This window comes from Seriola dumerili, unplaced genomic scaffold (genome assembly GCF_002260705.1).
Source record: "Seriola dumerili isolate Sdu_G_001 unplaced genomic scaffold, Sdu_1.0 BDQW01000149.1, whole genome shotgun sequence".
NCBI classification, from domain to species: domain Eukaryota; kingdom Metazoa; phylum Chordata; class Actinopteri; order Carangiformes; family Carangidae; genus Seriola; species Seriola dumerili.
Window position 1 is genome coordinate 3,666,605 of NW_019174404.1, and position 27,813 is coordinate 3,694,417.

General features: G+C 42.1%; 1 protein-coding gene across 1 annotated transcript in view; it reads right to left on the reverse strand.

Annotated features, from left to right (window-relative positions):
* Positions 1-1,994: 1,994 nt before the first annotated feature.
* The window catches only part of sos2 (SOS Ras/Rho guanine nucleotide exchange factor 2), a 32,366-nt gene continuing 6,547 nt past the window's right edge, over positions 1,995-27,813 (reverse strand). The window contains exons 2-24 of the mRNA XM_022750529.1: positions 20,923-21,048; positions 20,533-20,664; positions 20,089-20,253; positions 19,793-19,999; positions 16,934-17,077; positions 16,142-16,252; positions 11,892-11,990; positions 11,194-11,321; positions 9,851-10,506; positions 9,631-9,712; positions 9,315-9,437; positions 7,450-7,562; positions 6,856-7,078; positions 6,559-6,678; positions 6,287-6,449; positions 5,143-5,260; positions 4,827-4,999; positions 4,600-4,716; positions 4,031-4,292; positions 3,577-3,618; positions 3,349-3,452; positions 2,819-2,910; positions 1,995-2,765 (exon numbers count right to left, since the gene is read on the reverse strand). Coding sequence (XP_022606250.1) covers positions 2,357-2,765; positions 2,819-2,910; positions 3,349-3,452; positions 3,577-3,618; positions 4,031-4,292; positions 4,600-4,716; positions 4,827-4,999; positions 5,143-5,260; positions 6,287-6,449; positions 6,559-6,678; positions 6,856-7,078; positions 7,450-7,562; positions 9,315-9,437; positions 9,631-9,712; positions 9,851-10,506; positions 11,194-11,321; positions 11,892-11,990; positions 16,142-16,252; positions 16,934-17,077; positions 19,793-19,999; positions 20,089-20,253; positions 20,533-20,664; positions 20,923-21,048 — 3,909 coding nt within the window. The 3' untranslated portion in view covers positions 1,995-2,356. The remainder of the gene's footprint in view (positions 2,766-2,818; positions 2,911-3,348; positions 3,453-3,576; positions 3,619-4,030; positions 4,293-4,599; positions 4,717-4,826; positions 5,000-5,142; positions 5,261-6,286; positions 6,450-6,558; positions 6,679-6,855; positions 7,079-7,449; positions 7,563-9,314; positions 9,438-9,630; positions 9,713-9,850; positions 10,507-11,193; positions 11,322-11,891; positions 11,991-16,141; positions 16,253-16,933; positions 17,078-19,792; positions 20,000-20,088; positions 20,254-20,532; positions 20,665-20,922; positions 21,049-27,813) is intronic.

Below are 27,813 nucleotides of genomic sequence, written 5' to 3' on the forward strand. Positions count from 1 at the left end.
CACAAAGTGTGTTTCTCAGAAGAAAAAAAAAAAATAAGAAGAAGAAAGAAAAAGTCCAATTCTTCACTTCGCTCAAATCCTTGCAAACTGAATATACGTCTCGATATATTCAACTGCAACTTCAATACAATTCCAACCTCTTGTTTAATGAGTGTTAGCATTAAAAAGTCTTTGAAAAGGAGAAAAGGCAATTAGTAGGATGTACAAAGTGAAGCACACGTCTAAGTAAGTGCTTGGCATATTCAACTGTATATTTTTTCTTTTTTTTTTTTTTTTAATTGCTTTAAAACAGCTAGGGGGGGGGGGGGGATGGCTTTCCTCAGTTAATACTCCCAGTGTTTCAACTGGAGATTGTCTGTAAGTAAGTTAGTGACAGTGACCTGTTTTTTTTTTCTGTTTTATTTTTTATTTTTTTTTATTTTATTTTTTAAAATTTTTAATCCGACTGTAGCAGCATTGGATTATTAGGCAATATTCGACTGAACAGATGCGGATGAGGGTACAATACAACAGGGGGGGAAAAAAAAAACTTGTCACTTTATACAAATTATTTAGTTAGTGTATACATGTTATATATACACAGTATCCACAAACATGTACAATTTCATAGTGTATAGCTTTGTTCTAAACATTACATAGGCAACTTTATTTTTTAGCATTTTAGACACCATTTGCTTATTTCTGTAAAGTAGAAAACAAAATAAAAAGGCACATCTGAGCATGATGCATGGATTATTTCAGTCTTTTCCAAAGTGAAACAAAATCGTTTCAAGCAGGAAAAAAAAAGAACGAGGGAGAGATAAAGAAGAAGAAGAAGAAGAAGAAGAAGTTGGGTTAAAAAGTTCCCCTTTTTCCATGGGGTTTTTTTTTTCTTTTAATAATAGTTATTTGGGGGCAGCCACTGGGGGGCGCTGACCCAGCTTTGGTGGGAGGTTGCGTGCTTCCAGTGCTGAGTTTGAATACCAATGAAGAAAAAGTTGGTCATGAGGGCTTTAGGAGAAGAGCACAGTGTCAGACAGCAGCGCACGTCAATACGGGGATCAGTTAAGACATCAGCTTTTTTTGAAGAAGTGGGAGACAGAAAAACTTTTTCTCCCCCCCCCCCTCTCTCTCTCTTCGTCCTGGATCGGTGCTGTTTGATATCGTGGCCGACTTCTCCCTCTGTCGCACACCGCAGAGGGATCATCCGTCTAGTCCAAACCTGCTGACTTTGCCCAAGCTTGATGTGCAAAAAAAAAAAACAATAATAATAATAATGGAGTCCCCCCCCTCTCTCTCTTCGTCCTGGATCGGTGCTGTTTGATATCGTGGCCGACTTCTCCCTCTGTCGCACACCGCAGAGGGATCATCCGTCTAGTCCAAACCTGCTGACTTTGCCCAAGCTTGATGTGCAAAAAAAAAAAACAATAATAATAATAATGGAGTGTTCTTGGCTCTCTCTTTTTCTTTTTCCTCCCAATGCGGGGCTGAGAGGACTGGAGCCTGGGGGTCAGAGGTCACCGCTGTTGGATTTTTAAAAGGCAACGTTTTGTGGCTGCGGAGAAGCCTGTCTTCAGACAAACCCCCCCACCCCAAAAAAAAAAAAAACTAAACAAACAAACAATCAGACAGTTTGACTCGCGTCTTTACAGTCACAGTGTACAGTTGAGATACAAGGTGGGGGATTCAGTGTCGCCTCCTGTTTGCGTTTCTTTTAATGTCACATTTGTTTAAAAAAAAAAAAAGAAAAAAAGAAAAAGAAAAAAAGAAAATCCCTTATCCCCCTGCATAAAATAAGACTTTGGCAACTGTTTGTTTTCAGTTAGTAGGAAACACAAGTCAATGGAAATGTCCGCTGCTCACACCCACCGTGACAGAGCTACGTCTACGTTGATCGTTGAGGAGGAGAGAGGTTGTAAAAATCTGTGAGCTGCAGCAGGACTCCAGATGATGTCAATGCCCAAAGAAACAAAGCATGACAGTTAAGGCTACAAAGTCCAAGCCCNATGGAGGAGTGGGACGTGGGGTAATCGTGAGTTAAGTGTTTGAGGGGTGAGAACTTTCATCAGGAACAAACATTCTCGCTCCGTACAGCACAGACAGACAAACACTCAGCTCCTTGTTGTTTATTGGCTGGCACACCGGTGGTGGTTTCTCATTGGCACAGAGGGTTTACGATGAAGGCGGAGCTACTGATCCCCTGAGAGGCACAGCTGGGGTGTGACTGGTCGATGCAGAGGGAGGGCGGGTGGAGTTAAGAGTACGTGGAGCAGTGTTATTCTTTCTGATCAGTAGCTTTGAGTCCACTGTGTCGTAGTTTGCAGGAGACAGTTTGAAGTTTGCATTTCAGGGTGTTTAAAAATAGAACGGAGCAGGCTCACTGGCTGCTGTCGGTGTTCTCCACCAATGAGAGGCCTTGTAGCGGCGGCTGCAGCAGCTCCCTTTTGTATGTCTTTGGTGGGAGTTTGGGGAGTTGCGGGCTGGAGTTGTGGCGAGGCGGGACAGGTGGAGCGGTGATGGAAACAGGTAGCGGGCAGAGGCTGTTCTGGCTGGCGCTGAGCGGACAGCTCCGCCTGGGGACGCGTGGCGACGGCGTGCTGGGCGGGGTGTTGGGGGAGCTGGGGGAGCTGCTGAAGTCCCAGTGGTATCGGCCCACGGGGGAAGGCTGCAGGGGCGGGTAGTTGATGAAGATCTCCGGGGGCCGCTGGGGCACCGGGGGAGGCGTGTCGGGCAGAGGGTCGCGGGGCGGCGGAGGAGGGGGGCTGGGCAGGGGGCCGTCCATGGGGGGGCCGTTGTAGACCGGCGGGGGGGGCGGGGTGGGGCGCCCTCAGGGGGGGGGCCGTTGTAGACCGGCGGGCGAGGCTGGTTCCTGGGAGGAGGAGGGGGCTGCCGGGGAGGAATGGCTGGAGGGCTGTCGGACATGGTGCTCAGCTGAAACACAGAGAGAGAGTGAGAGTGTATGATGCGGCGCAGAGCGGAGGGTCCCAACATGGAGGCCGGGAGCCCCACAAACAGATGATCAACAGAAGAAGAAGGCAGAGAAAACATGTGTCACGTAAAGTTATACTTATTTTATTAAACGCCCCTGTAATCTCAGCTTCTTTTAAGATTTATTTAGCAAAATATTTTTAATCATTATCGTTTTTAAATGTTAAAAATAAACCCCTTAAATAAATCTTTTCTCCAAGTCGTCCCCTCAAACATTAGCTTTCACACTCCTGTGTACTCGGTAGTATTTTTTATAATTCTGTACTAAAGTCTCTTAACAATTTGCACTGAGCAGAAATACTGTCACGTTAAATCCTGTCAAACGGAGGTAGATTGTTGTATTTATTTGTATAATGGCGAGAAACGAATCACTGCTCTTACTTTGGCTTCAGACATTGCATCTTTCCTTCGTGGTGGCAGAGGTGGAGGCTTGAGCTGCTCGTCCCCGAGCTGGTGGAGGCTCCCGCAAGACACAGACTGGAACTCTGGGAAAAAAAAAAGAATAGAAAAGAAAAGACGCTCATTGAGTTAATGAATGAAAGATCCACAGCTGAAACAGAAAACAACAAGGAACAAACTGCAAAAATAAAAAACAAACTCCACACTCACTTGTCGGTGGCAGAATGACTGAAACGAATATGGGGTTACTTCCTGTAAACGGAGGGAAAAAGATCAAGATTTAATTTCACAAAAAGGTGCAAGTTTTACCTTTTACATTAGTGCTCTGAACACAAACACAACACAGTGTCTCTCCATTAAGCCACAGTTAAAGAATTATTATTATTAGTTGTAATAATAAAATTCAAATGAAGTAGGGCATCTTAGGATTTAAATGCACAGACCATGTAATTCAAACTTCCCATATCCAACATTTATTGTCTAATTAAATCGAGAAATGCCCCAAAAAAGAGTAAAAAAAACCCCAAAACACACAAAACAAAACAAAAAAAAACAGTGAAGCTGAATTGAAAGTCATGTAAATACACTGATGTTTGGAAACTAAGAAACTTCCCCTGTAAAAACATTGTTTTTACAGGGGAAGTTTCTTAGCTGAACTCACCGCCGTAGGAGTTGCTGAGGTCGGGCTCCATGAAGACTGAGCTGAGGTCAGAGGAGGCTGACTGCGGAGGGGTCGGCGTGTTCGGAGAGGTGGGCACCGAGGCCGACGCCGGTATCTCCGGCTCGGTCTCGGCGATGCTCCGGAAGGTGATCTTGTGTGGGGGCTCCCTCTCCAGGGGGACGGGGTGGCCCTTCAGGGTGCCAGAGGTAGACGTTCGTACAGGCCGGATCCCCGGGGATTTCAGATTGTACATGGTCTTCCTGGGCTACAGGAGGAAAAACAGAGAGTTCACCATCAGAACCGATTCTGTCTTTCCCCGAGGAGGAAATACTCACTATTTCTGGTCCCTATGGAAGCTACTACTAAATGAGAGTACTGAAGTCGGTGCCATCAAACGGCAAAACAATTTCACACAGAAACAGAGACTGCAGTCCAACGCGGCTTTCACTCATCATCAAGGATCTAAATAATGTTTTTCCCTCTCACCTGCAGTAAATGTGAATTCGAGACTAAAACAAGACAAGGAATTGAAACTGAAACGGCACCAAACATGAACGTCACTAAACACTTACAAATCGAGGAGCCTGCCTGCAGTTCCGTGGCTCAATATCCATAGACATTTTGAACAGGTAGTCAGCAAACTCCTTCTCACTTCTGTTGCCCATCGGGTTCAGGTTCTCAAAGAACCGCTGTGCAACAACAACAACAACAACAACAACGACAAGTTTATAGTTCAGGATCCGTGTAAATGTGTGTGTCAAGCGACAGCAGCGAGACAAACGTGTGAGCGAGCTCTCACCCTGACGTCGTGCTCCACCTTCAGACAGTACGGCTGGTTCTGATACTGCTGGATCTCTCCCGTGATTTCAGCCACTTTCCTCCTCTTGCTGAAGTTGATCAGCTCCTTGCCGTGGCGTTTGAGGAAGTCCGGGTTGCCTTCCTCCGTCTTCAAGATGTTGGTTAGATAGATACCTGGGGGATCAAGAAAAAACAAAAGCTTTCTAATAAATAATGGTGAATCTAAATGTACAGGACGGTTATATAGAAATATTTTGTGTCAGATCGTTTCATACTTCACTTGTCGTGTGTCTGGAGCAACACTGTGGATGACTTACCAAAGAAAGGCACACAAGGTGGGTTTATTGACTTGAGTTTAGCCAAGTATTTCTTAAAATGGTCTTGGCTCAGTTCGACAGCTTCTTCCAGGATTTTCTTCTTCCTCTCTGGTATTGCCTGCGGGCAGAGGAGGTTCAGCTTTAGATTGGATGCTTACATCAAAGTGACAAACAGCAGAGGTTTCCCAAAAAAAAGACTGTCGTTCCAGTGAATTTTCTCAGCCAGGCTCGGCACCATATGGACAGAGTCTTCGTCCTCGGGGCTTGTGCATTATACAACAGCCGAGCAGGAAACGCAAGCTCACAAAATCAGAGTCACATTTAGAATCGTATCAGAGTCTCTGTTTGCATATCTGTTTTAGATTCTCGTGTAAAGTCTTTCAGTCAGGCGCCGCAGTTCGGCCTGAAGGACATGTTGGTTTATCAGTCAACACTTTGATCCAGAAGGAAATAATTTAACAACTGTTGGACATTTTTCAGACACTTAAAGTCAAGGCAGTATGAATCCTGACTAAGTAGTGACCGATCAGCTTCCCCCGAGTGATATGCTATGATAAACGATGTCAGCACGCTCTGTACGGTGGCCGTTTTAGGACATTTTCAGACTCAGCTTGTGTTGTCAGACTTAGTTTCATCCGTCCAAGCCGAGTTTGCTGTGTCAGAATGTTTACATGCTAACATTAGCATGTTATTATGCAAACATTATTATGACTCCTAAATATGATCCACAGGTCGGACTAATGAAGCTTGAGCTTTGCCAGTGTCGAGCTGAGGTCGACAAGCTGAGCCTGTTTTTGTCCTAAAATAGCCACCACATATAAAATGATAAAACATGGACTTTCCTCTGGTGCCATCATTAGGTCAAATAAAGTTAATTTTTCTTTTCCAACTATTAGCAAGGATGTAAAAATAGCAATGTTGTCTCTCCATCTCTCATCCATTTAATCTTAATTTTATTTTGTGGTGTGTAATGAGCAGCTTCAGCTTCACGGGACACTGTGGCTCTGGTCTTTTGATTAACGAGTCTTTGTTGTTTATCTTTTGGGGCATTTTGTCTTAATCGTTCCAGTCGTAAAAGGGGGGTAAACTACCGGTTTGTTTCTGGTGAAAATACAGTCTGCAACCTGCCGATTGTTCGACTCACCTCAAAGGTGTGGTCGAGCCTGTAGACTGGGACAGAGTTGATGGCGCTGACCACCTCCAGCACACCGTTAAAGTTGTTGAGCTCCTGGAAAACCTGCAGAATCTCTATGACCCGCGATAACACTGCCACCCTCTCCTCCAGGTTCATCGTCTCTACAATACACCTGAGAACGACACACACACACACAGTTACAGAAACGTCTTCTGAAGCCAGGTCTCTAAAACCAATGTTGGCTTTTCTTGTGAATGAAATGTTCGAATCCTCAGACTCACTTCTCGAACCACAGTGTGAGGTTTGTGGTGTGACGGATCATACGGAGCAAGTTTGGCGAGTTCTTCTCTTTGTCCTCTTTGGTCCAGACGCTGCCGACGAGCTCGGACGGCCGGACCGCTCTGTGGAAGAAGCAGGGTTTTCATTTTTTCATACAGGCAACAGCAGAGGGATACCAACAATCTGATCGTAACCTGTAAATATAAACTCCGACAGATCTTATTTATCTGTGTGAACAAACCTGCCGACAGTCAAATCACAAGCCTGCCTCTCTGCCCTCCAAGCCTTCGTCCACTCACCTGTAGAGCTCCGACTCGAGCAGCGTCAGCTGGCGGGCGATCTCTATGGGGTGAAGGGTCATGAGCTCAAACATGTCCACTTGTCCTGCTCTGCAGATGTGCCACTCGATGGGAGGAGGCGGGCTCTCGAAGGTGATGTTGTGACTGACGCCGTTCGACTGCGTCTGCAGCTTCCTCTTGATGATCTTGTTGATGGACTCGACCCACTTTCTCATTGACTTGCCTGAAAACAGAAACAGAGCAGAGTGAGCACCAACACACACACAGGATTTAATGGTCTTAATTCTGATGAGGGCCACACTAATAGCACAGGTACACTTTGTGCAATCTCAACCTGCAAACTCTTTTCTTAAAACTGATGCTTGGACCAAATTGTAACTTTCACTTTGAACAGCCTCTCTGTTTATCTAAAGCATCATACTGGTTGTTTCTCATGTGTGTGGCCTGCTGTACAAGAAGAGATGTGCTTTCAATGATGCTGGTATGGATCACTAATCAAATACTTTTTTGCAGTTTTTGCTTTGTCATAAGAAAAGATGTCATGAGAGGCAAAGGGAAGTTTTAATACTGATACATCCCGCGTCCAGCTCTGACCTCTCAGTTGAATTTTGCTGGTGATGTATTCCTCCAGTCGACTTCTCAGCTCCGGATCGTTCTCAAAGTCGTAGAAATGATGTTCGACCCACTGACGGAAAACGTTGAGAACCCTGCGAGACGAACACACGTTTCATTATTGACTGACTATATGTTTCGTTCCTCCTCGTGTAGTTACCGACTTTCAACTGTCCGTGAGAAAAATTCAGACAACTGAAATCTGTCTGAATATGAGCTGAAAATATTTCTCCATTTATGCACATTGATTCAGTAACAAAACAGGAAACAACCCCCCCCCCCCCCCCCCCCCATACACATTTTTACTGTTTCACCACACTGTTTTTTTTTTTTAAACATTTCTGTTTTTATTGGACAGTTGGTGGTGAAGAGGCAGACAGGAACACGAGGGGATAAGAGATTCCCGGACAAAGACGTCGGTAAAACAGAGACATTCAGCAAACATGGTTGAACAGTTCTTGGCTGGTGCCCAGTGTGTATTCCTCACGCTGGTGGTCAGTTAACATTTTCAAAGAGTGGAAACTTAAAAATAGCAGAGACACAGCATTTCTGTGCTTTAAAGGACAAATGTCACACTTTAAGAGGTTTTTTTTTTTTTTTTTTTTTTAAAACCTACTTTGAGTGTCCTGGTTCTAAAATAAACGGCTGGACGCCATCACAATGTTTACCTAACAACAGACCACCCAAACCGCCTGACAGGCCGCTATAAATCCTTTTCCCAATCTGCAAACAAATCCTTGATTATTGGTGTTTTTCATGTACATTTGTTGCCTAAGGCATGTGCTCAAAAACGTTAACAAACCTTTTTGAATATTTTTATCTGCTGACTCACTTCTCTGTTTTTTTTTTTTTAAGAAAAATACTGTTAATTCAGAGGATGTAATGTAAAGTATGTGTGACCACAGGACTGGTTCCTACTCCTCTCAATGAGAAACTAACAACCTCATTGTGTTTTAACTGTTTCTGTGACTAAAGTTTAAAGGATTTTATTGCAGCTGCCCTTCACTACAGTCTGATACTGAGACACTCGCAGTTTTTAAATGGTACTTAACAGACTATTCCTGACACTGTTGCTCCTTATAAGGATAGAAAGTCTCACACAAAAGTAATTCTGTGGCTCAGTGAGAACATTCAGGCCTTAACAGGAGAGTGTAAAAGAGCCAAACAACAACACAAGACAAAGACACACGAAATCTTTGCGGCATTTTAAAGCCCTTGTTAGGAAATAAAAGAAAGCAGTTCAAGATGCTGTAACACGCTTATAAAGTTTATCAGCAAGTTTAGAGACATCGCAAAGGAGCGGAGGCTGCACAAATATCAGTAACCAATGGACTAATATCTACAGAATATTAGGGTAAAAGTTTGACTTGAGTCGTCGCAGACATTAGTCCATCATTTAAAGCTGCGATTTAAGATGAGCACATTAAATTAAGGGTCTGCTGAGAAATAAAGCAGCTCATCTCCTGCCTCGATTAAGAAGAAAAAAAAAAGTTTTATCTTGTGGTGTCTTTTTTTGTCGTTTATGACTTTGATGTTTCACTTGCTTTTTGTGGCACTAAACAAATGTATTCCTTGGAATAGCATTCCTAATCACCACAAGTCTTCGTCAGTGCTTCTGGACCAACATGTTTGTCAAAGAAAATAGACAAACTCAGACATTACTTTCCTTCCCTTGGTTTGTGCAGTGTTCCTTGAATGTTTTTGGAGAATCATTTCCCTGTCCTGTTGCTGTTATTTCCTTTAGTTCGTACTATTCGTGCAGCCGCTGCTCTTTCTCTTTGGGGAGTTCACACAGGAGCGATCAGCTGAGGCAGCATCACCTCTGATTGGACAGCTGTCATACATACCTGAGTTGGACCGGCTGCACGTACTCCTTCCTGAACCTCTGGAGCTCGGCCGCCATCGGCTGATCACCGTTCCAGAGAGCCTGTCGGTCCTCCTCAGTGGGTTCTGGCTCAGGGATGTCAATCCTGAGAGGAAACAACAATCAGACGTGCGATATTTCAAGATGTCAGGGCAGCCACAATATGGAGTCACTGATAAATATTTGTCTGAAAAGTGTCCAGGTGAAGATGATTATCCGTACAGTTCAGATAGTAGTTCAATAAACAACGGCTGAATAAAGATGCAGGTGAGAGGACAGGCGTTCTGGCTAAAGCATACCTGTCTATCAGCAGGGTGAGAAGCTCCTGCGGTTTGCAGAATGATCGGTATGTGGTAAGAAACGTGCGGACAAAGTTAGGATCTACAAACAGATGAGAAAGATTAGATAACACAGACCATCGGCATCACAATGTATATCTTTGCAAAATAACTTCTTCGCCAAATTGAACTGAAATATGTCAAATGTCTCTCTACGGGTCGATGTCCTGCAGCATCTTACCAGCATACATGTGGTAGGTGAGCCGCTCTATGAGCTTGCCCACTGTGCCGGCCTTAATGATGGGGATGCCTGTTTTGCTCTGCACTTTGTCCTCAAACACTATATTCTCCTCAGAGTCCTGCACGGCAAAGCGGTAAACCTCCGGGGAGGGCAGTCTTAGAGGATGCGCCTGTTCCTCGTGCTGCAGCACCGTGTCCAACATGCGATCCAAAGTGGAGCGGTACTGCAGAGTCACCAGCGCCGCCATCCACGCTGCTTTCTCCTCTGCTGTCCGTGCACAGAAAACTGCACAATTTTCATCTTTGCCTATCAGTTCAAAGGCGTGCCGCAGCTCTGACGAGTCCTCGCGGTCCACGATGCGAATCTTCCTCAGCACAAACTTCTCCTTCAGGCGGTACTCCGCCCCGCTGCCCGACCCCGGGAGCCGTGAGCTCTGGTTGGCCTTGCAGCTGATCATAAGGCCATCGAACAGGAAGTTGTGTCTCTCGTGCTTGGCGCCCGCTCGTAAAAGCGGCCCCTCCAGGATGAACTCACTGCAGCACTGACCGATGTCTTTGCCCTCCCAGCCGTCGATGCTTTTCTGGATCTCGTTCATGCGTTTGATGGCGAGTTGTTTGCTACGAACCTGCCTGCTGTACAGGCGGTACATGGGCTCACTGTGAGGGGGGAATAAAGTGTGAAGTCAGAAAACTCAAGAGCTCAATGCATAAATTAAACTTTAAAGGTCCCATATTTTACGCCTTTACAGTGTTAATATCCATGAGAAGATATATTTGTGGTTTTAAGAACCAAAAACCATCTCAGTGTAGTTTTACATCTCCTCTCTCAGTCAGCCAATCAGAAGAGAGGCTCAGAGTCTCTCTTCTGATTGGCTGATCCAATAAAAATATAGCAGATTTCAGGTAAACACTCAGAGAAACCAAATCCTGCAAGGGTGGGCGATGGGTGCAGGTGGGCGGGGCTTGGGGCATCACTGAAGGAGGTGACTGCTTTGTTGTGACATCACAAAGTTACAGAAGTCCTGACGGCTCGTTTCAAGGCTCAGTTTCTGAATACAGGCTGTGTGTACTTCTCTGTGGACTGAGGCTTTGATACTTTCACAGTATTAATATAGAAGCTAGACCTGATCTATAATCAAACAACACATGGAAATCTACCTTTATACAATATGGGACCTTTAAACCACTGAAGTATCACTACTTCGCAAGGATGTGCAAAGCAGGGTCTGCACCTCTGCTACTGCATTTATGACTGAACTCTAAACAAACTTTAGCTTATGTGGTGAATGGGGATTGACTAAATGAATTCTTATATGTATATAAATACTAGCAGAGCAGTTGTACCCAGGTTTACGGCGAGGCTGGTGTTTGGCATAGATGCGCTCCACGCTACACTGAAGGTTGAGCAGCGCTGTGATCGCCTGCTTCAGACATTCTCTGTCATCTTGGTCTTCACTGCGCTCCTGAAGTTGCTGTTATAAAAAAACAAAACAAACAAAACATAATAATATAATATAAAACATTAGTCTATAGATGTTTTTCACAGCAGATATTTTGACATGTCATAGTAGGTGTAATTAAACGAGCCATCGTTAATGTTTATCAGTAACACCTGCGCTGTCCACTGTGTTCTCTATAGGAAAGCTGCATCACAACAACACAGGTGAGATGTGACTACAGTGTTGGATTTCAGGCCAGTTACATTTTAACAGCACATACAGAAACAAAGCTACAGTGTGAGTTTAATGTGGCCAAACTAAAGACAAATTATTTTTAGAGGATATTCAGAGACTTATGATATGGCTAAGAGCTAATCAACAATCAATAGGCCACATTGTTTCTTCCTGGAGCAATGTCTGCAGAGGATTTTCTAACCAACATTTTGACTCTGGCATGATGGTGCCACGTTTATCATTAACCAATAACTAAGAATGTGTTCAACAATTAAAAAAAAAAGAAGTTATTATTCCCACAGAAAAACTGAAGCCATAGGAAAAACCAATCGTATCTTTGACTGGGACTGTGCAGGTGTCAGGACGTACCTGTAATAGCTCAAAGTAGTGCATACAGTGGTATACTGGGACCATCATCAGCTGGGGGAGGACATACTGGACTGCTTCTTTGAATCCTTCTGCCACTGACTGGAGACATAAAGACACATCAGACCAGTCAGCGATGCATCAGCATGAAGAAATTATGAAACAGATTTAAACCAACCAGCATGTGATTGAAGAGAGGACCGTACTCATTTTGAGAAAAAGTCCCCACTCATGCATTTCCTGCTTAGCAAAGATCCAAGCCAAAGTTTGATTTGTATAAAAAAGTGGATTTTTTTCCCTCCTCCAACCCTAATCCAAATCTGTCTAAGGCCTGTGTTTTGTTCCCCAAGTGGAAGCCATCGTAAAGATGTACGTAGTCATATTCACGTCTTCAAAGCCGGTGAGTAAAATGTGATTACAACTGACAGATATAATGTTTCCCAGACTGTAAAATTACCACAAAGTACAACAATTCAGAACTGAAAAAGAACAATACAGCAAAAAAAAAAAATCACAAACAGTTGACAGGAGACAGCTGTGAAGACAAGCACACCCAGAATGTGTATGTTTCAGTTTATAAACCGGGGCTGAATTAGATCAGGCAAGAGGCTGCAGGGTGACGAGTGATGGAGGGAGGGAGGGAGCAGCGGCTGACCGAGTGAGGCTGCAGTGTAACCGGAGAGGGGGCCGTCATAGTATCCATTTAAATCTCCTGTTCCCCTGACAGACGATTCAGAATCAATATGCTAGTACTCAGACTCCACAGCAGCGGCCACGGTGTCTGCGTGGGGAGGGGAGGCGAGGGGAGGCGAGGGGAGGCGAGGGGAGCAGGAGGGTCTGCGTGCATGGAAAAGAAAGCATCATCATCTGCCTGACGCACACTGACGGACAGCCGGGGAACAATGACCTAAGTTTAGATCATGTTATTGATATGACCGAGTTAGTATGTACAGTACAGTATAAATCATTTTTACAATTAATTTATATTTAGTCTAAAAAGACAGCGGGAACATTTCACTCTGCTCTAATGTCCCGGCTTTAAATCTTCCTGTGGTTGTGATTATATTCGGGACATGACATTTAAATGGAACATGAGAAACCTGGCTATTCATATTCCTGTATGCATGATCATAACAGTGTCCAGGCCTCCGATCATCTCTCTTGATTCCTCAACATCTTATTTCTGTGCTGACCAAGCGTCCCTTTATTATATCAATATATTATTATTGTTTATCCTTTATTCCCTTTATCGTCAGTACATCTTTCAGCATCACACACAGTGCAGTGCATTCCTGTTTTATAGGCTCCAGTTTAAAGTGAAAGTGGAGGATCTTTCTTTTACTTTTGTCCAGTTAAATCTTTTTTTGTTTATTTAGAACTAAAAAAATGAATTAACAATTATCAATTAACTGACCAAAATAATCAATAATCAAACTAAGGATTAGTCTCAGCTGTTCAGTTACTTTGTCCAATATTCATCTTATTAACAGTTGCTCTTCATTTATCTTATAGACACATTTACTGCCATTTTTAATACAGTTTAATGTGTAAAATAAATAAATAATTAAATATATTTGTCACAGGTTCAATTGTTTATTTTGAAAATGAATATATAAACTCTGTTTGGAGCTTCAGCAGCATTTCAATGTGTTCTCATATTAATGTGAGGGGCGACACACACATCTGGTTTGAGCAGGTAAACTGGAGATGAGGATGTTTATACTGTGATTGCATAACCTGTAAAAACAAAAATATTTTTTCTTAGCATCACAAGTCTCTACAGGTGCATGCATCATCATCATCATCATCATCATCATCATCATCATCATCATCATCATCATCATCATCATCATCGCTGTGGCAGCCTAAATATAAACAGTGCTGTAAGAAAAAGGAACAGAATGACTATGAGAACAACATGTTGAGGTTGAGGTAGAGAGCTGCTTCAACAGTCTTTTGCCATCTTAATTCACAGCTTATTTTCAACATGAAATGCGTCTTGGGCCACCCGCCCCCCTCCCCGTCTTCTTCGCCTCCTCCTCCTCCTCGCCAGGAGAAAAATGGCCTGCAGTGTGGCTGCCTGTTCTATTTTTAAAAGGCGATGTAATTTACCCACAATACCAGACGCTGCAGAGTGCAGGGGCTGAGTGCTCGAGAGACACATCTATCTGACAGAGAGGGGAGGGAGGGAGAAAGTCAAGAAGGATGGAGTGAGAAAGATGAAGCGCATGCAACGAGACAAAAGCAGAAGGTAGAGCAGAGGCAGCAGCGACGCCACCGCCGACGGTTCAATCCCCATCGCAAGAAACGCTCTCATATGTTACACATTTAAACCCAGTGCTGTTGATTCAAAGTGTCCGTGTTAAAGGTTCATGTTGTTCAAAGGAGGTGGAGAGAAGAGGAACCGAACCTCCAGCCGCTCAGTGATGAAACACAAAGTGAGAGATTCTAAAATAAGATTAGACCACGGTGCAGAAACGAGGCAGCAGCAGTTTGATAAAAGGGGTGGAAGGTGTTTGTGTGGGGGTGGGGGGGGGGCAGTTTAAGAAGGGAGGCTGAACCATTACACCATCTGCCCCTGGGACTGCTGATGATCAAAACACACACATACAAAATCCTGTGCCTGCACACACTGGTGGTACAGTGGCTGAGCTAAACGAATTTTGCAAAGCAACATCGTAAACACCACGTTTTTTTTTGTTTTGTTTTTGTTTGGTTCTTTTACCAGGTCCAATCAGAATACAATAATAATCAACTGATTGTTTCAGTGTTGTTGTTGTTGTTGTTTTTTTTGTGGATGAAGCCACAATAGATCCAATCAGTCTTTTCTTTCATGGTGTTTTTACATGAATCACCAGGTCAAAGATCCTTCAACTGTAACGTTTCCTGAGCACTTTAAGGACTTCTTATCCGCAACGTCACAAAAATTGACTCTAAAACAATCAATCTGTAAATAATACGCTAAATTCAATCTCTACTTTTAAGCTAAATTGGGCAAAACATCCTTCCTGACAACTGTGCTAAACCCATCTGCTGAGAGAGATCATGTTTGTTATCTTCGAGTTTTTATCTACGAGAGCGACTTAATGAGCCGGTTTCTTTTTCTATTGTATGTCAAGTGTTGGTAGGAAAAAAAAAACAACGCAACAGGCTTTTAAATGAACACCTTGGTGTTATCAATACAGTGCACGAATAAAGCCTTATTTTTAACTCCTATGCCCTTTCCTCCACTCTGTTACATTGAGTGCATGAAAACAAACACTGGGTGTGGGTAAGTAGAGGAAAGTGCCAGTGGTGTTGGATCTAACTGGGGTGAGGACCGGTGGTTCGAGGGCGACCAGTGAGGCTTCGCCCTCAGGTACAGCGCTACTCTTGCAACATTTTAATATCCACTTCATGAAAGGTGACTTTAGCGTTCAAAATCTTGAAAAGGAGAGAAGAAAATCGCCTCGTACTGTAAATACTGCTGCGAGTTTGGAGCCCTGATGTTGCTTCATGTGAACAGTCGGACTCGTTGGTCTTTGGCCTGAGAAAACACCAGCAAATATTTCATCTTCAAAGGCTGCCAAACTGCACCCCACCGAGCATAATTCAATGCTATTCTTGTGAGGAATGTCCAAATAAAACAATGCGGCAGCAGCGAATAAACTGTACACAGGACGCTGAATATGACATGACATGCCCTCAAACGATATAGGGAGGAACTCCACCGGGCACCTCAGGTTCGCTTCAAAGCTAAACAGGAACAAGTATTCAAACACTGTGTGCTCGGGCTAAACACATAAATGACCTACTTGTACCTTCATATTAAAAACAAGTCATTTTCATATGTTTTCCTTTATAAGAAAGTTTATATTTGAGAATTTGGGAACTATGACCGGCGTGAACTTTCAAACCCGTAGCACCGCAATTAAATGTCACTAATTTTAACCTACCAAAATAACGACACACAAAGTCATCAAGTTTGGTACAAAAATATTCTATATGGTTTATAGTAAATTAATATCAACCATGGTTGATTACCCATAATCAATCACTTCTGAATGTTAATAACGCTGCATCTTCTTAGTTTTTAAGGCTACAGACGACAAATCCTTAAAATGTGAAAATCACGCAAACCTGAACTCCATTGTTCATTCCTCACTTTCTGTGAATATCCCTAATGGGCCCAGACCCTGATGCCATGTTCCCGCGTTCTCTTCGACCCATCGAGAGCGAAGGCGTCGATAACGAGCTCTGATCAATCATCTTACCTGGAAGTAAAGGCCAACGGTCGATCGTGCCATCAGGTTGTTGAAATGCTCGTGGAAATCCCTGCTGAGGATGTCCTGAGACAGGGTCTCGTAGGGGTCGAATGCCTGCTCCTACACACACACACACACACACACACACACACACACAATAGTCTGAGTTAATATTGACATGCTGAACTGTACAAGGAATCAGATAATTAACTTATAATTTACAGTAACTGTCGCCTTCTTTAACAGGTTCTTACACTTACTGGTTTTATGAAAAATGATTTACCGTATAACGTTTATCGTGAGTGTTTTGGTTAATAATTATGGATGATGTATACAAGGAGCGGTTTGGTAACAGAGTGCATATTTAGTACGGGTTTAGAAGCCAATCAAAGAAATACTGAAATAGTAAAGTGTTCAAAAGGTAATAAAAAGGGATAATAAATATTATTTGTCTTTTTAAAAGTGCACAGTTGACATTGTTGATTGATTGATTGATTGATTGAACAGGTTTTAGGAATCATACAGACGGTCTACCTTTCCGAACTCAACTCATGAGTTTTTTTACAATCTCAAACTAACTTTCAACTTGTGGAAAACACTGCGAGTAAACAAGCACCTGTGTAATTATTTACATCCTTTATAAACATTTCTCAGCGTTACTAACGCTAAAACAAATCGTGTGACTTTTTACACACTTGGCTTCATATTCAGATTAGCAGGGGGGGGGGCAGATAAATTTGGCAGCAGATGTCTGGGAACTGGTGAATGTTATGTTTTTTTTTAGAGGTAAATGATGCGTACCTCTGCTAGATCCTCAAAGCAGCTGCCCACCAGCGGATGAGGACTGCCATCAGCCGTCATCTCCACTGCGTCCTCGATCAGTCCGAGCAGCTTCACCGTCAGCTCGTGGATGTCCAGGATGTTACTGAATATCACCTCCACGTCCTGCAACAAGGGGCGACATGACGTTAGAGATGAGGGGTTTGGACACAAGAGGGTTGCTGAGTCTGAATCCTGTAGTAGGGAGAGGGATCGATTAGCCTATTTAGCAACTTCAGTTTCGATGAGGAGGAAAAATGTGTTGAATGAAAACGAGAATATCTCTGGTTCTGCTGCTTCTATTATAAAAACTGTCAATAACTAAATATTCTAAGAGTCAAACGCCAAATTGATGCTCAACCTGTTCACTGATTAGAGACTGAAGACTTATTGTGTCCTGGATGTGAAAGAAAACGTTCCCATGCACACAAGAAACTGGGCAGCTGGAAAAAATTAGGTGATGGCACGAACACTGCATTAACATAACACTGCAATAAAATGATGATTTTAAACTGTGTTTACATGCGGCTGGTCGCTGATCAGAGTTTTCTCTCTAAGTTACATAAGAAACACCAGCTGTGAAAACTGACTTTTTTTTTTCTTCTTTCTTTTTTTTCTACATTTTCTGCTTGAGTTTTAGTTTCAGTTTTAGTCGCAACTCTGGGTTTAATTATTTTGGATGCAAAAATGCACAACTATGATTGAGGATCTTTCCTTTCATCCGACCACACTCCTGCCACAGAAATACATTTCCTGTCCAAAGTCTTATTCAAGCACATTCATGCTCATAAAAATCCTTTTAGAAACTTGGTTCCGCATCTACACGACCAAATATGTAGTCTCCCATGTTTCTCTTAATCTGTCAGACCAGGAGCGACAGGGAGTGACGGGAGGCAAAGACACTGCAGGAGGTGACAGAGACAGGTGCATGCAGCTGCTCCAACAGCAACGGGGAGTCAGATATTGCGGTTATCAACGCAGTCAGCAGTGTGAGCACATGGAGGCAATTAAGGTACTTGAAACCCCCGTCAAAATGAATCGTCCCAGTCAGTCAGTCAAATCTGACCACACAGACGTGATACACAAATCTCTAGATTCAGTGTGACTCACACTTCAGGGATGCAATTATCTCCAGTGTAAATAAACATAGACGCTGGAGATGATGATCGGCAGATCCACTTAGAGATCATTAAAAAATAAAAGATGTGTGCATTGCAAACAGGGACGTCTAATAGTTAATTTCCCATATTTTTTTTAATGGTGCCAGTTTGCCAAAATGCAAAAGTAAATTTTCGAAATTTGTCTGAGGAAGTGAAACTGTTAAAAGACAAAAGAAACAAAGTGCCAAGCAGTCCCTTTCTCACTCCACCTCCCTTGGCTAAATCAACGCTAAAAACAGCGGTGAGAATCAACTCTAAACAACAACAACAACAACAAGGCTCAGTTCGCCGGAGGAAATCATTAGTCAAGCAGATGAGAACCCTGAAATAGCACAGTAGTGATTATTGACTGCTAAAGTCTGAATAGAAGTTCAATCCTGTCATTATTTGACCGTAACACTGTCTTGACATCTCGGAGTAATTTCAGATGATGCTGTGTTTCAACAGACATAATTGAGGTTATTTTGGCGAAGGCTGCAGATGTTGTTCCTGTCTCAACATAATTACATGTTCTGCATTCCACCAAGCCTCACAAAGGTTTATCCTCTTCACCCAAATGATACCGCAAATTACCCAACCCAAAATATGCAAAGCCACAGCGACCCATTAAACTCAACTTTCCATTCACTTCTTCTTAACCCAGAGACCCACTGTTTAACTCCCTGCTCTTAGCCATACTTCTCCTTTCTTTTTCTTTTTTTTTTCCTTTAGGGGATTTAGAGTTCTTAATTGCTATATTAGACATGGTGTAATTAGTAACTGGTGTCCTTGGTTAGCCCTCTGAGACAGATATGAATGCCAGTTTATTGTTTACTAGGTCAGAGAGCATGGGTACCGCCTCAGGAGATGCAGCAAAATAGTTTGGAGCCTCGTCGTCAGGCTCGGACACATCGGCTCCTCCGAGAAGCTTCTTGGATACAGGACGATTGTTCCGACCGTCGAGTCATCCATCAGAAAAAGACAACTGTCTCTAATCACGCATGATTTGAAAGTAAAGAGTTGGCATTGGTTCTGTTCCGCTCCACGAGGCTGATTACCAGTTAGCCGATTACAGACTTTCAGTTGTAATCTTTAAATGTTCTTATGCTGGATTTGGCTGAAATGGCTTTGTAATTAAGTTTACAGTCAGAAACCTGACTGTTTGTTTATAAGGCAGCTTTAGTGTGAGCTGGCTGCAGCTCCTGTATTCAGCACAAGAGTTTGGAGTTTTCATCAGTGCCGGCAACTGTTGGGAATCCATTTTTTATTCACATAATAACTTTGTGGAGCAGCCATTATTTTACACTCGGTTTAAGACGCATCGGCTACAGTTTCTTATGTAGTACACCAGTCTTACTATAAGGCTCGTGAAGCAGTGCTGAGTTGCATCTATAAAAGTGTGAAACATAATTCCTGAACTCCTTCGTCAAAGAAGCGACAACGGCACATTTTGTCCTCAAGACGTTTCTTATAGACAAGATGTATTCCCAACAAGAAATCTGTTTTTAAGATTAATTCTATTATTTTATATTCATGTTCTATGTGAGCCAGTGTCTCTTAGCAGGATGGAAAGAAATTGTGTGAAAACAGGATCCTAATGATCAGTTTAGTCTGTATTCCATGTTTACATGAGTGACAGGTGTGAAATAAACAATCCTGAGGTTTTGACAGCTTTTTAATTAACAGCACAGGCTTTCCCCACCTGAGGCGTGAAGATTTTGGGGTTGGACAGGAAGTGATGGCGGAACACTTTGATGATGAGGTCGAGCTCTCGGAGGTACTGCCGCTCCTCTGCGATTTCAAGCCTCACCAGGTCGTCGTACGTGAGCTCCCCGGAGGACGACGGCTCCTCTGTGCACTGAGACATCAGGCCGATGTCTTCCTCCTGGTCGAACATGTCCATCAACACCTGGACACAAAATAATTATCAGTCAAGAGACAATCGAAAAAAAAAGCAACTCTCGTCCCTCGCGATGTCCGACAGCTTCAGTTTCTCACCTTGTCTGCGCACATGGACACCTTGATGTCCTGTTGGTTGATTTCATAGTGCCGAATGTTGCCGACATAGTTTCCCGCCAGTTTCAGGATGTCTGCTGATATGTATTCAAGCACTGCCACGATGTACAGGGAAACATGGTAGTCCACTTTGTAACCCAAAACCTCCTGCAGCAGGATAAAAACATAGTAAATATTAAACCAGTTCCAAACAGCAGTTCAAACTTCTGGTGTCTGAACCCGCATGAAGGACCAGATCAGTTCAGGCTAATTCAATTAGTCTGAACCGAGCTGTCAAAACAGTGTGTTAAATTAGATTACAAATATTTCCCAGCAACTGGGAAAACTTTCTGGCATTCGCATCGGAGTTGATTATGTCGTATAAGAATGTGAATACAGCTGCCGTCCAGCGCTGCTACCACTGGTGGTCTCTCCACGAGTCTCTACCTTAAGCAGTGGGTGTATCTTGTCCACAGGGAGAAGCAAGGGGTTTCTCCTCTTCCGTTTCTCGATAGCTGACTGGGCGTCGGCGATCGCCCACTTGTCGATGGGGTGGGGAAAAGTTTTCTGGACGCGTTCCTGGTAAGAAGGGACAGGGGACATTTATCTTTCTCTTAACACTTGATAAACTTGGGAACATTAATTGGCTGCATCGCACAAAAGGAATCAGTTATGTGGGATGCTGTTGCATTGCACAGCAAGTATAACATGTATCGTATTGTTGTATTATAAAGTGTATTGCACCGGTGTATTTTTTTTCCTCAGTTTCTTGCTGTTCGTTCATATTTAAATGTTGCGTAGTGCAGGGACACTATGAAGAGAGAGAAGAGGCCTTACCTCTACATCCTGCACAGAGCGAGGCTGGGCCACACACAGCATGTTGAGCAGCTGCAGGATCAGCTCCTCGATGTGCTGCAGGGCGTCCTCCTTCGCCGTGAGATTCGGGTGGACCTGCTTCTGTACCTGAACGTCACACACAAACACAGGACGAGGAAAATCTGGTCAAAAGACAATTCAGTAAAGACTTGCAGAAGAAAAGAGAAGAAAAGACTCTCTCTTGCCCCGGTCACATGATGTCAACTGAAACTGTGTCATATGTGAAACTGATTGTTACACCTGGTATGATCGGGTCACATTTACTGTCATTTACAAACACTTCTCATCTTTCATTTGTCACTGTGAATATTTAGTTGCTTTTGTCAGTTTTACATCATAATCATCATTATTATTATAGTAATAGATTTAATACAGAAGGGACTTAATTAACATCTTTCTTGCTGCTTTCAAGGACACGAATACATCTGAGAGTCAAAGAGTCAAACATCCACCTTTGAAAAGACAGTGAAATAACAAGTTGTTATAGTCCTGTGTCTCTGTTATAGATTATGACTTATCCTATACAAACATTGATCCAATCAAGTATGATGCGGGCCGACGAGCCGACACCCCTGTCGTTTAAAACTGCTCTCGAACCATTAGCTTGCAGTTTGATGTCGCTAGCAGAGCGATATCATGGCAGGAGGAGCGTGTTTGGATTTCAGCTGGCAAAACCCTTGTTTATATTTCCAAAGAATGCGGCTGAGGTTTACTTTATTCATTTCTCCCCCCTGCCTCCTCCTCCTGATCCAACACTGCAGGTGAGGGCGGCGTGGTGGAGGCGGAGGCCAACAGCCCTCTGCAGCTCCATATCCTGCTATAATCACCAAACTAACGAACAAAATTCACACTGTAACCTCTGGATTTGATTTTGTGAAAAATTTGTGAATGCGACACTTTTTGGCGGCAAACTCGGAAGTCTCTTGGATGTTAGTGTGTCCTCGAATGCACCACCAAAACTCCCTCCCCCTGCTAACGCTGAAAATAAAATCAAACAAAATAAAATCATTTGAAACCAAAAAAATATTCACTATGAAAGATGACATCCCTCAAGCGAGTTTCAAGCCTGGATTTTCATTACACACTAAAATTAAAATGGACAAAAATGTCCAAAAACACATGAAACCTCAGAGATACGGTACAAAAAAATCCACCACAAAAATCCTGTAAAGTCACAACAGATAAATCAACTCTCCATCAAGGCTTTTTTTTTTTTTTTAGCCTGAAATTAAAAAAAGCTGCAACAAACAATAAACCTGTCAACAACTGTAATCTCCAGAAAAAACAAACCAAAAAAAAAACCAAACAAAAACAAAATACAAAGCATGCAAGTTTGCTCAGCAGTGGGAACCAGCCTGACAGAAGGTGTGGTTTTAGGTGCAGACAGCAGAGAAGGTGTGGCTTCATCAGGTCTACATCTACAAGTGGAAAGAGAGAACACCGCCCCCCCCCCCAAAAAAAAAACCTCCCTCCAGCCTCCCGAAAGTTGTCGTCATTTTGGGCCGTGCCCTCTTGCAGGAATGCTGTCAGTTGAGATACTATTATAGCACCCAAGGAAGACTCAGAGGGAGAGAGAGAGAGAGAGAAGGAGAGGTGGATAGAAAAGAGAGCCCTCACATTTACTTTCCACTCACAAAAGCATGGCCTGTTCACATGCTAGTGATGGAATTACCCTGGCATATAGTAAAGAGGGGCGTTATGATGACAAAACATTGCCCCCGGATTAAGGAATGTGAGAGGAGAGTTAAAAGGTCAACGCAGACCGGGCTTCATGCATTCTTGTGCTCTGACTTAACAGAGATGCAGCGACGGGCAGGATGTCCCCCTCTATCTCAAGCTTGACTTCATCTGCTGGAGATAAAATACTGAATCAAAGAAAAACAGAGGAAGCAGAGAAGTCAAGGGATCATAAAAAAAAAAAAAAAGGATCTCTTTCCTGGATCTGTTTTGGATTCACGTTCTGACACATTAACAGCATTCAGATGCTTTTTAAAACAAGAGAAGCTGGAAAATCTGAAGCCACAACTTGGCCTCATTCACGCTTCTGTACGTCATTTCTGTTTTGATGCACACTCACAAGACCGAACAGTTATAAATAAGCCGCAAGTTTAAACTGTACTTGGAAAAAAAATATATATCAAAGCAGAAGCAGGTTATGAGATATATCCTCTTGACCGCAAATAGGCACTTGACCAAATTCCACAGGACACCAGGAGCTGTGAGTCACCACGCTGAAACTACGGGGGTTTCCCCTGACTCCATTCACAGAATAGTTGGCCCGTTTCTGAGAGGCCCACATCCAACAAGTGTCGTCTATCTCCAACAATGTCAGGATGGGAGACAGAGCAACAAAAATACACAAAATTGAATGTCATTTGAATAAAGACATAATAGAAAGTGAATTCCAATACATTGCATGTAACCGTGGGTACAATGCTAAAAAAAAAAGGGGAGGCAACGAAAAGAGCTGCTGCCGAAGCTGCTGGATCCGTCTGTTGTTCGACCACACAAACAGATCTGTATTGTGCTGCTGAAACAATTAGTCGGTTAATGGAAATTTAATTTGCAATAAATATGATAATCAATTGATGGTTTAAGTAAAAATGCTCAAAAAGATTCAGAGCTTCTAAAATGTGAATGTTTCAGTTTTTCTTTTTTGATTTGTACGATAAACTGAGCATCTAAGGTTTTTTATTATGATTAATCTGCGTCTATGTAATTTTGATAAATTAACTAATTGTTAAAATAATTATTCTTATAGTAAAACTACCAAAAATGAATTGCTTCCAGCTTCTCAAACTTGAATATTTTGTGGTTTCCTTAGTCTCCAATAATAGGAAACTGAACATCTTCACGATTTGAATCATCACAATTTTTACAGCTACTTACTCATTTAAGTCTTTTTTTGTAAAAGTGACAAAGACTCAGTCGTTCCACTTCCTCAAATGTGAATATTTGGGGATTTTCTTAATCTTCTATAATAATAAACTGAATTCATCTGATTCATCTTTTGACAATATTAATAATAAGTAAATGTTTATTTATTTTATAAAAATGCTAAAAAATTCAGCTTCTAAAATGTTTTTTATTTTTGGGTTATGGACAGTTGGTCTGACACAAACACGACATGTAAATACATCATGTTGGACTCCAGGAAACTTTCTTATAGATCAAAATATTTATCTAAATCATTAGGAAACTATTCAATCACAAACATCATAATCATTCAAACATAATTAGCAGCAGCTCACATGTTTTAACGTAAATCAGTTGGTGAAAAGAAAGGAGAAATCATTTTGACCATCACAGTCTTTGGTTTGAAGTTGTGCACCCAGTGAATCTGTCAGGTGAGAGCAGAGCAGGGCCGTGTGCAGGTAAGACTGCAGCCCGGGGTGTGTTTACAGTGCCGCTGTAACCTGACGCTAGTGGGTGATGAAAGTAACGTGGTTTGATATAGTTTGGCAGCGGACACCAAAGTTAATTCAAGCAAAGTGAAAGCAATCGAGTGGAAAAATAACAGGGGAACTCCTGAATGTGAAAAGTCCTCACTGGGTTTCTCGTGGTAGGAAAAACACCTTTTCAAATGACAACATCCTCCGTCACCAGCTGCAACAGTTTCACCAGGGAACGGAGTGAATGTCAAAATGATCACCCATTATGGCTGGAAAAAATAGCCAGCAATGTTTATAAAAATTAGTTAATTATTCAATCTGTCAAGGAACAACAAATTAAAAGACAACTTTTATAATTCAGAAAATGTTTACATCATTTATCAAGGAAAAACTCCTCAAATCAGAGTTTCCTCTACTCTTCTGTTCATCGCTGTAAACACGTTGGTTTAAATGGATAAACTCTTCTATGACAATTATCCCTGCGACAGACGAGCTTCTGTTAAAGACGGCCCTCACAGTGTTCAGCGCCCAAGGTAAAGTCTCCGGTCCGCTCGGTTGTCCAGCCAACCAGCCATCCACAACCACCAGAACTCTCGTTTACTATCGCAGACGACTCAGATCGCCAGCAGAGACTCGCAGCTGAGGAGCTGTGAACTGTTGCGCTGGAGAAAAATAACACAACTTACTGAAGGTTTATTAAAACTGCTGCCGATAGAATTTCTGTCGATCAACTAACTGTTTCAACTCTGATTACAATATAGGTAATTTCATATCACAATATCAATAAATATCATCACATATCACCATTTCCTGGAAGATCAATTGAAAAACTGTTGACGAATAAATAAACAAATACACGAAAAATCATGTAAAAATCCAATGTTGTCATTAAGCGATTTGTTTATTTGCTGATCGACAGAAAAGTAATCACCAAGTACTTTTGATCATTGATTAATTGTTTTGCTCATTTTTCAAGCTAAATTCCCAAATAATTGCTGATTCTTAAAATGTGAAGATTTGCTGCTTTTCTCTTTTTTATATAATTGTGAATTTATTATCACATATTTAATTTCTTTCTGATATTTTACAGAAAAACAAAAAATAACATCCAATCTATTACTTGAGAAAATAATATGCAGATTAGTCAATAATGGAAATAATCATTATTTGCAGCCATAAACTGGACAGAATCTCTCATATTAGACACATTTACATAAATTGTCTCAAGGTATTTATTGTCAGTATTGTAGTATCTTTAAATTTTTTGGACTGTTCATCAGACGAAACTATTTTCAGATGTCACCTTGGAGTATGGGAACTTGTGACATTTCATTTAAAAAACAAAACATAAAAACAACTGGCTGATTAATCAAGAAAATATTCGGGAGACAAATGGATAATGAAAACAATACTTAGTTGATTTCCCACCTCTAGCACATGTTAGCTTTCATGCACATCCTCCTGTCCCATGTGAAGGGGTTCAGTTTCATGGGTCAGCTCCATTAAGAAGGGAAAGGCTAGCGTACAGGAAGTCCCAGCGCTCGCTCACTCTCACTTTTCCCTCCTCCGCCTGCCCCCCCCACCCGCCGTTCTCTACCGACAGAGCGAAGCCCCCCGGGGAGAGAAGATCATAGCAGCAGACTGAGAGGTATTGATGTGCGTGTATGAGGAGGCAACAGCAGCAGGCTCGTACTACACACACCGACTGGACCAGAGCCAAAAACCAGGGGAGGGAAAACCAGGATTCACCAGGAAAAAAAACCCACAAGGAAAAAAAATCTAACTGTTCAACGTTAGTGGTTTTCAGTTTAGAGACGAGCAGCAAATAGTCTCATTACAGAAACTGGAAACAGAGAATGAAGTTTTTTTGGTTTTTTTTTTGCTTAAAAATAACTCGAACAGTTAATGAAACATAAAAATAGTTGCCAAATAATTTATGTCAATCAACTAATGAAATAATTGAGTTATTGTTGCAGCTTTGATTTGATACTTTTTCTGTTATACTGTATATCATTGTAAACTATTTTCCGACATTGTACAGATGAAATTAATGAACTGAAAAATGAAATCAATAGATTTATTAATCATGAGAATTATAAATGTAAATAAGTTGCTCCACCCACTCAAAAACTTACTAAACTACCAAAAGGACAACACACAGGACTATCCACCTGTAAAACATTACATAACTATAAGTGTGTTAGTTACGTGCAGTATATTCACGAGGTATCTTAAACATAACATCGTAACATGCTCAGCTTCCACACACTGAACCAATGAGATATGAAATCAAAACAATGGGGCAGACACTGCAACTTACAAGGGAAAGTTAAGAGGAGGAAAAAAAAAAAATCTCATTATTCAAGTGGAAAAGTACACACAGTGTTTTTATCCAAACATTCAAACCACAGACATTTTACCTCAAAAGAAGATTTTATTACCCCAAACTGCAACGTCATTGAAAGTATCAGACGTGGAAACTGACACGAAACTGTTGCTGTCCAGGTCATGCACCACAGAGCTGCCACACACAGATAAATATAAAGTAGCAGTTCAAAATCTAAAGTAACTCAATGTGCAGTGTATGTTTTATTTTTAATCTATTTTCTTTTAAAAATTAAACCATATTTATAAAAGAAAAGCATCAAACCCTCACGCCTGAGCCGCTGTTCTCCACGACTGAAGCGATTATTCGATGAACGAAATATTTGCAGATCAATTTTCTCTAAACCGACTCCTTGCTTATTCAATTAAATTGACTAATCGATTCAGCTCTGACTCATATTTGCAAATGTAATTGTTGGATCATCCGCTCTCCATAAAGTGCGACCTGTTCCATTTATGGTTGAATGAAAATACTGTTTTTACTATATTACTGCTTTCATTGCCTGAGAACAATTATTTTAATCATTTGTCTATTTGCATTTGAGACACAAATCATTGATTATATTTATTATATTATATAAAAGGTAATGCTTATAACACAAGCCTGTCATTAATATCGTTTCCCTACAGCAGATTCATGGAAGACTTATGCCCACACGCCGACACCGATATAAGTCAAGGGACAAGAAGATTCAGGTCACCGGAGCACAGTCGGCTTTTTGAAATCACTTGCACCGTGTTTCATCAGAGGGTGAAACACTCCTGAGCTTTGGGTAGTAAAAAAAAATAAAAAATAAATATTAATGTCTCAACTGTAACCGAGTAATCAGGTGGTGTTGTGTGTGTGTGTGTGTGTGTGTGTGTGTGTGTGTGCGCCGGCGGTAAAAGAACAGAAAGGTTGGGAGGTAATAATAGAGGCCGGACGGTGTTAATACAGGGTTAACATTTCTAATTCAATTGATTATTCTCCTGGATGTGTATGTGGGGCTGCATCAGGCTCAGGTTGCAGGTAATGTGGCTTTGTGTGTGTGTGTGTGTGTGTGTGTGTGTGTGTGGTGAGGGTGGGGGTGGGACT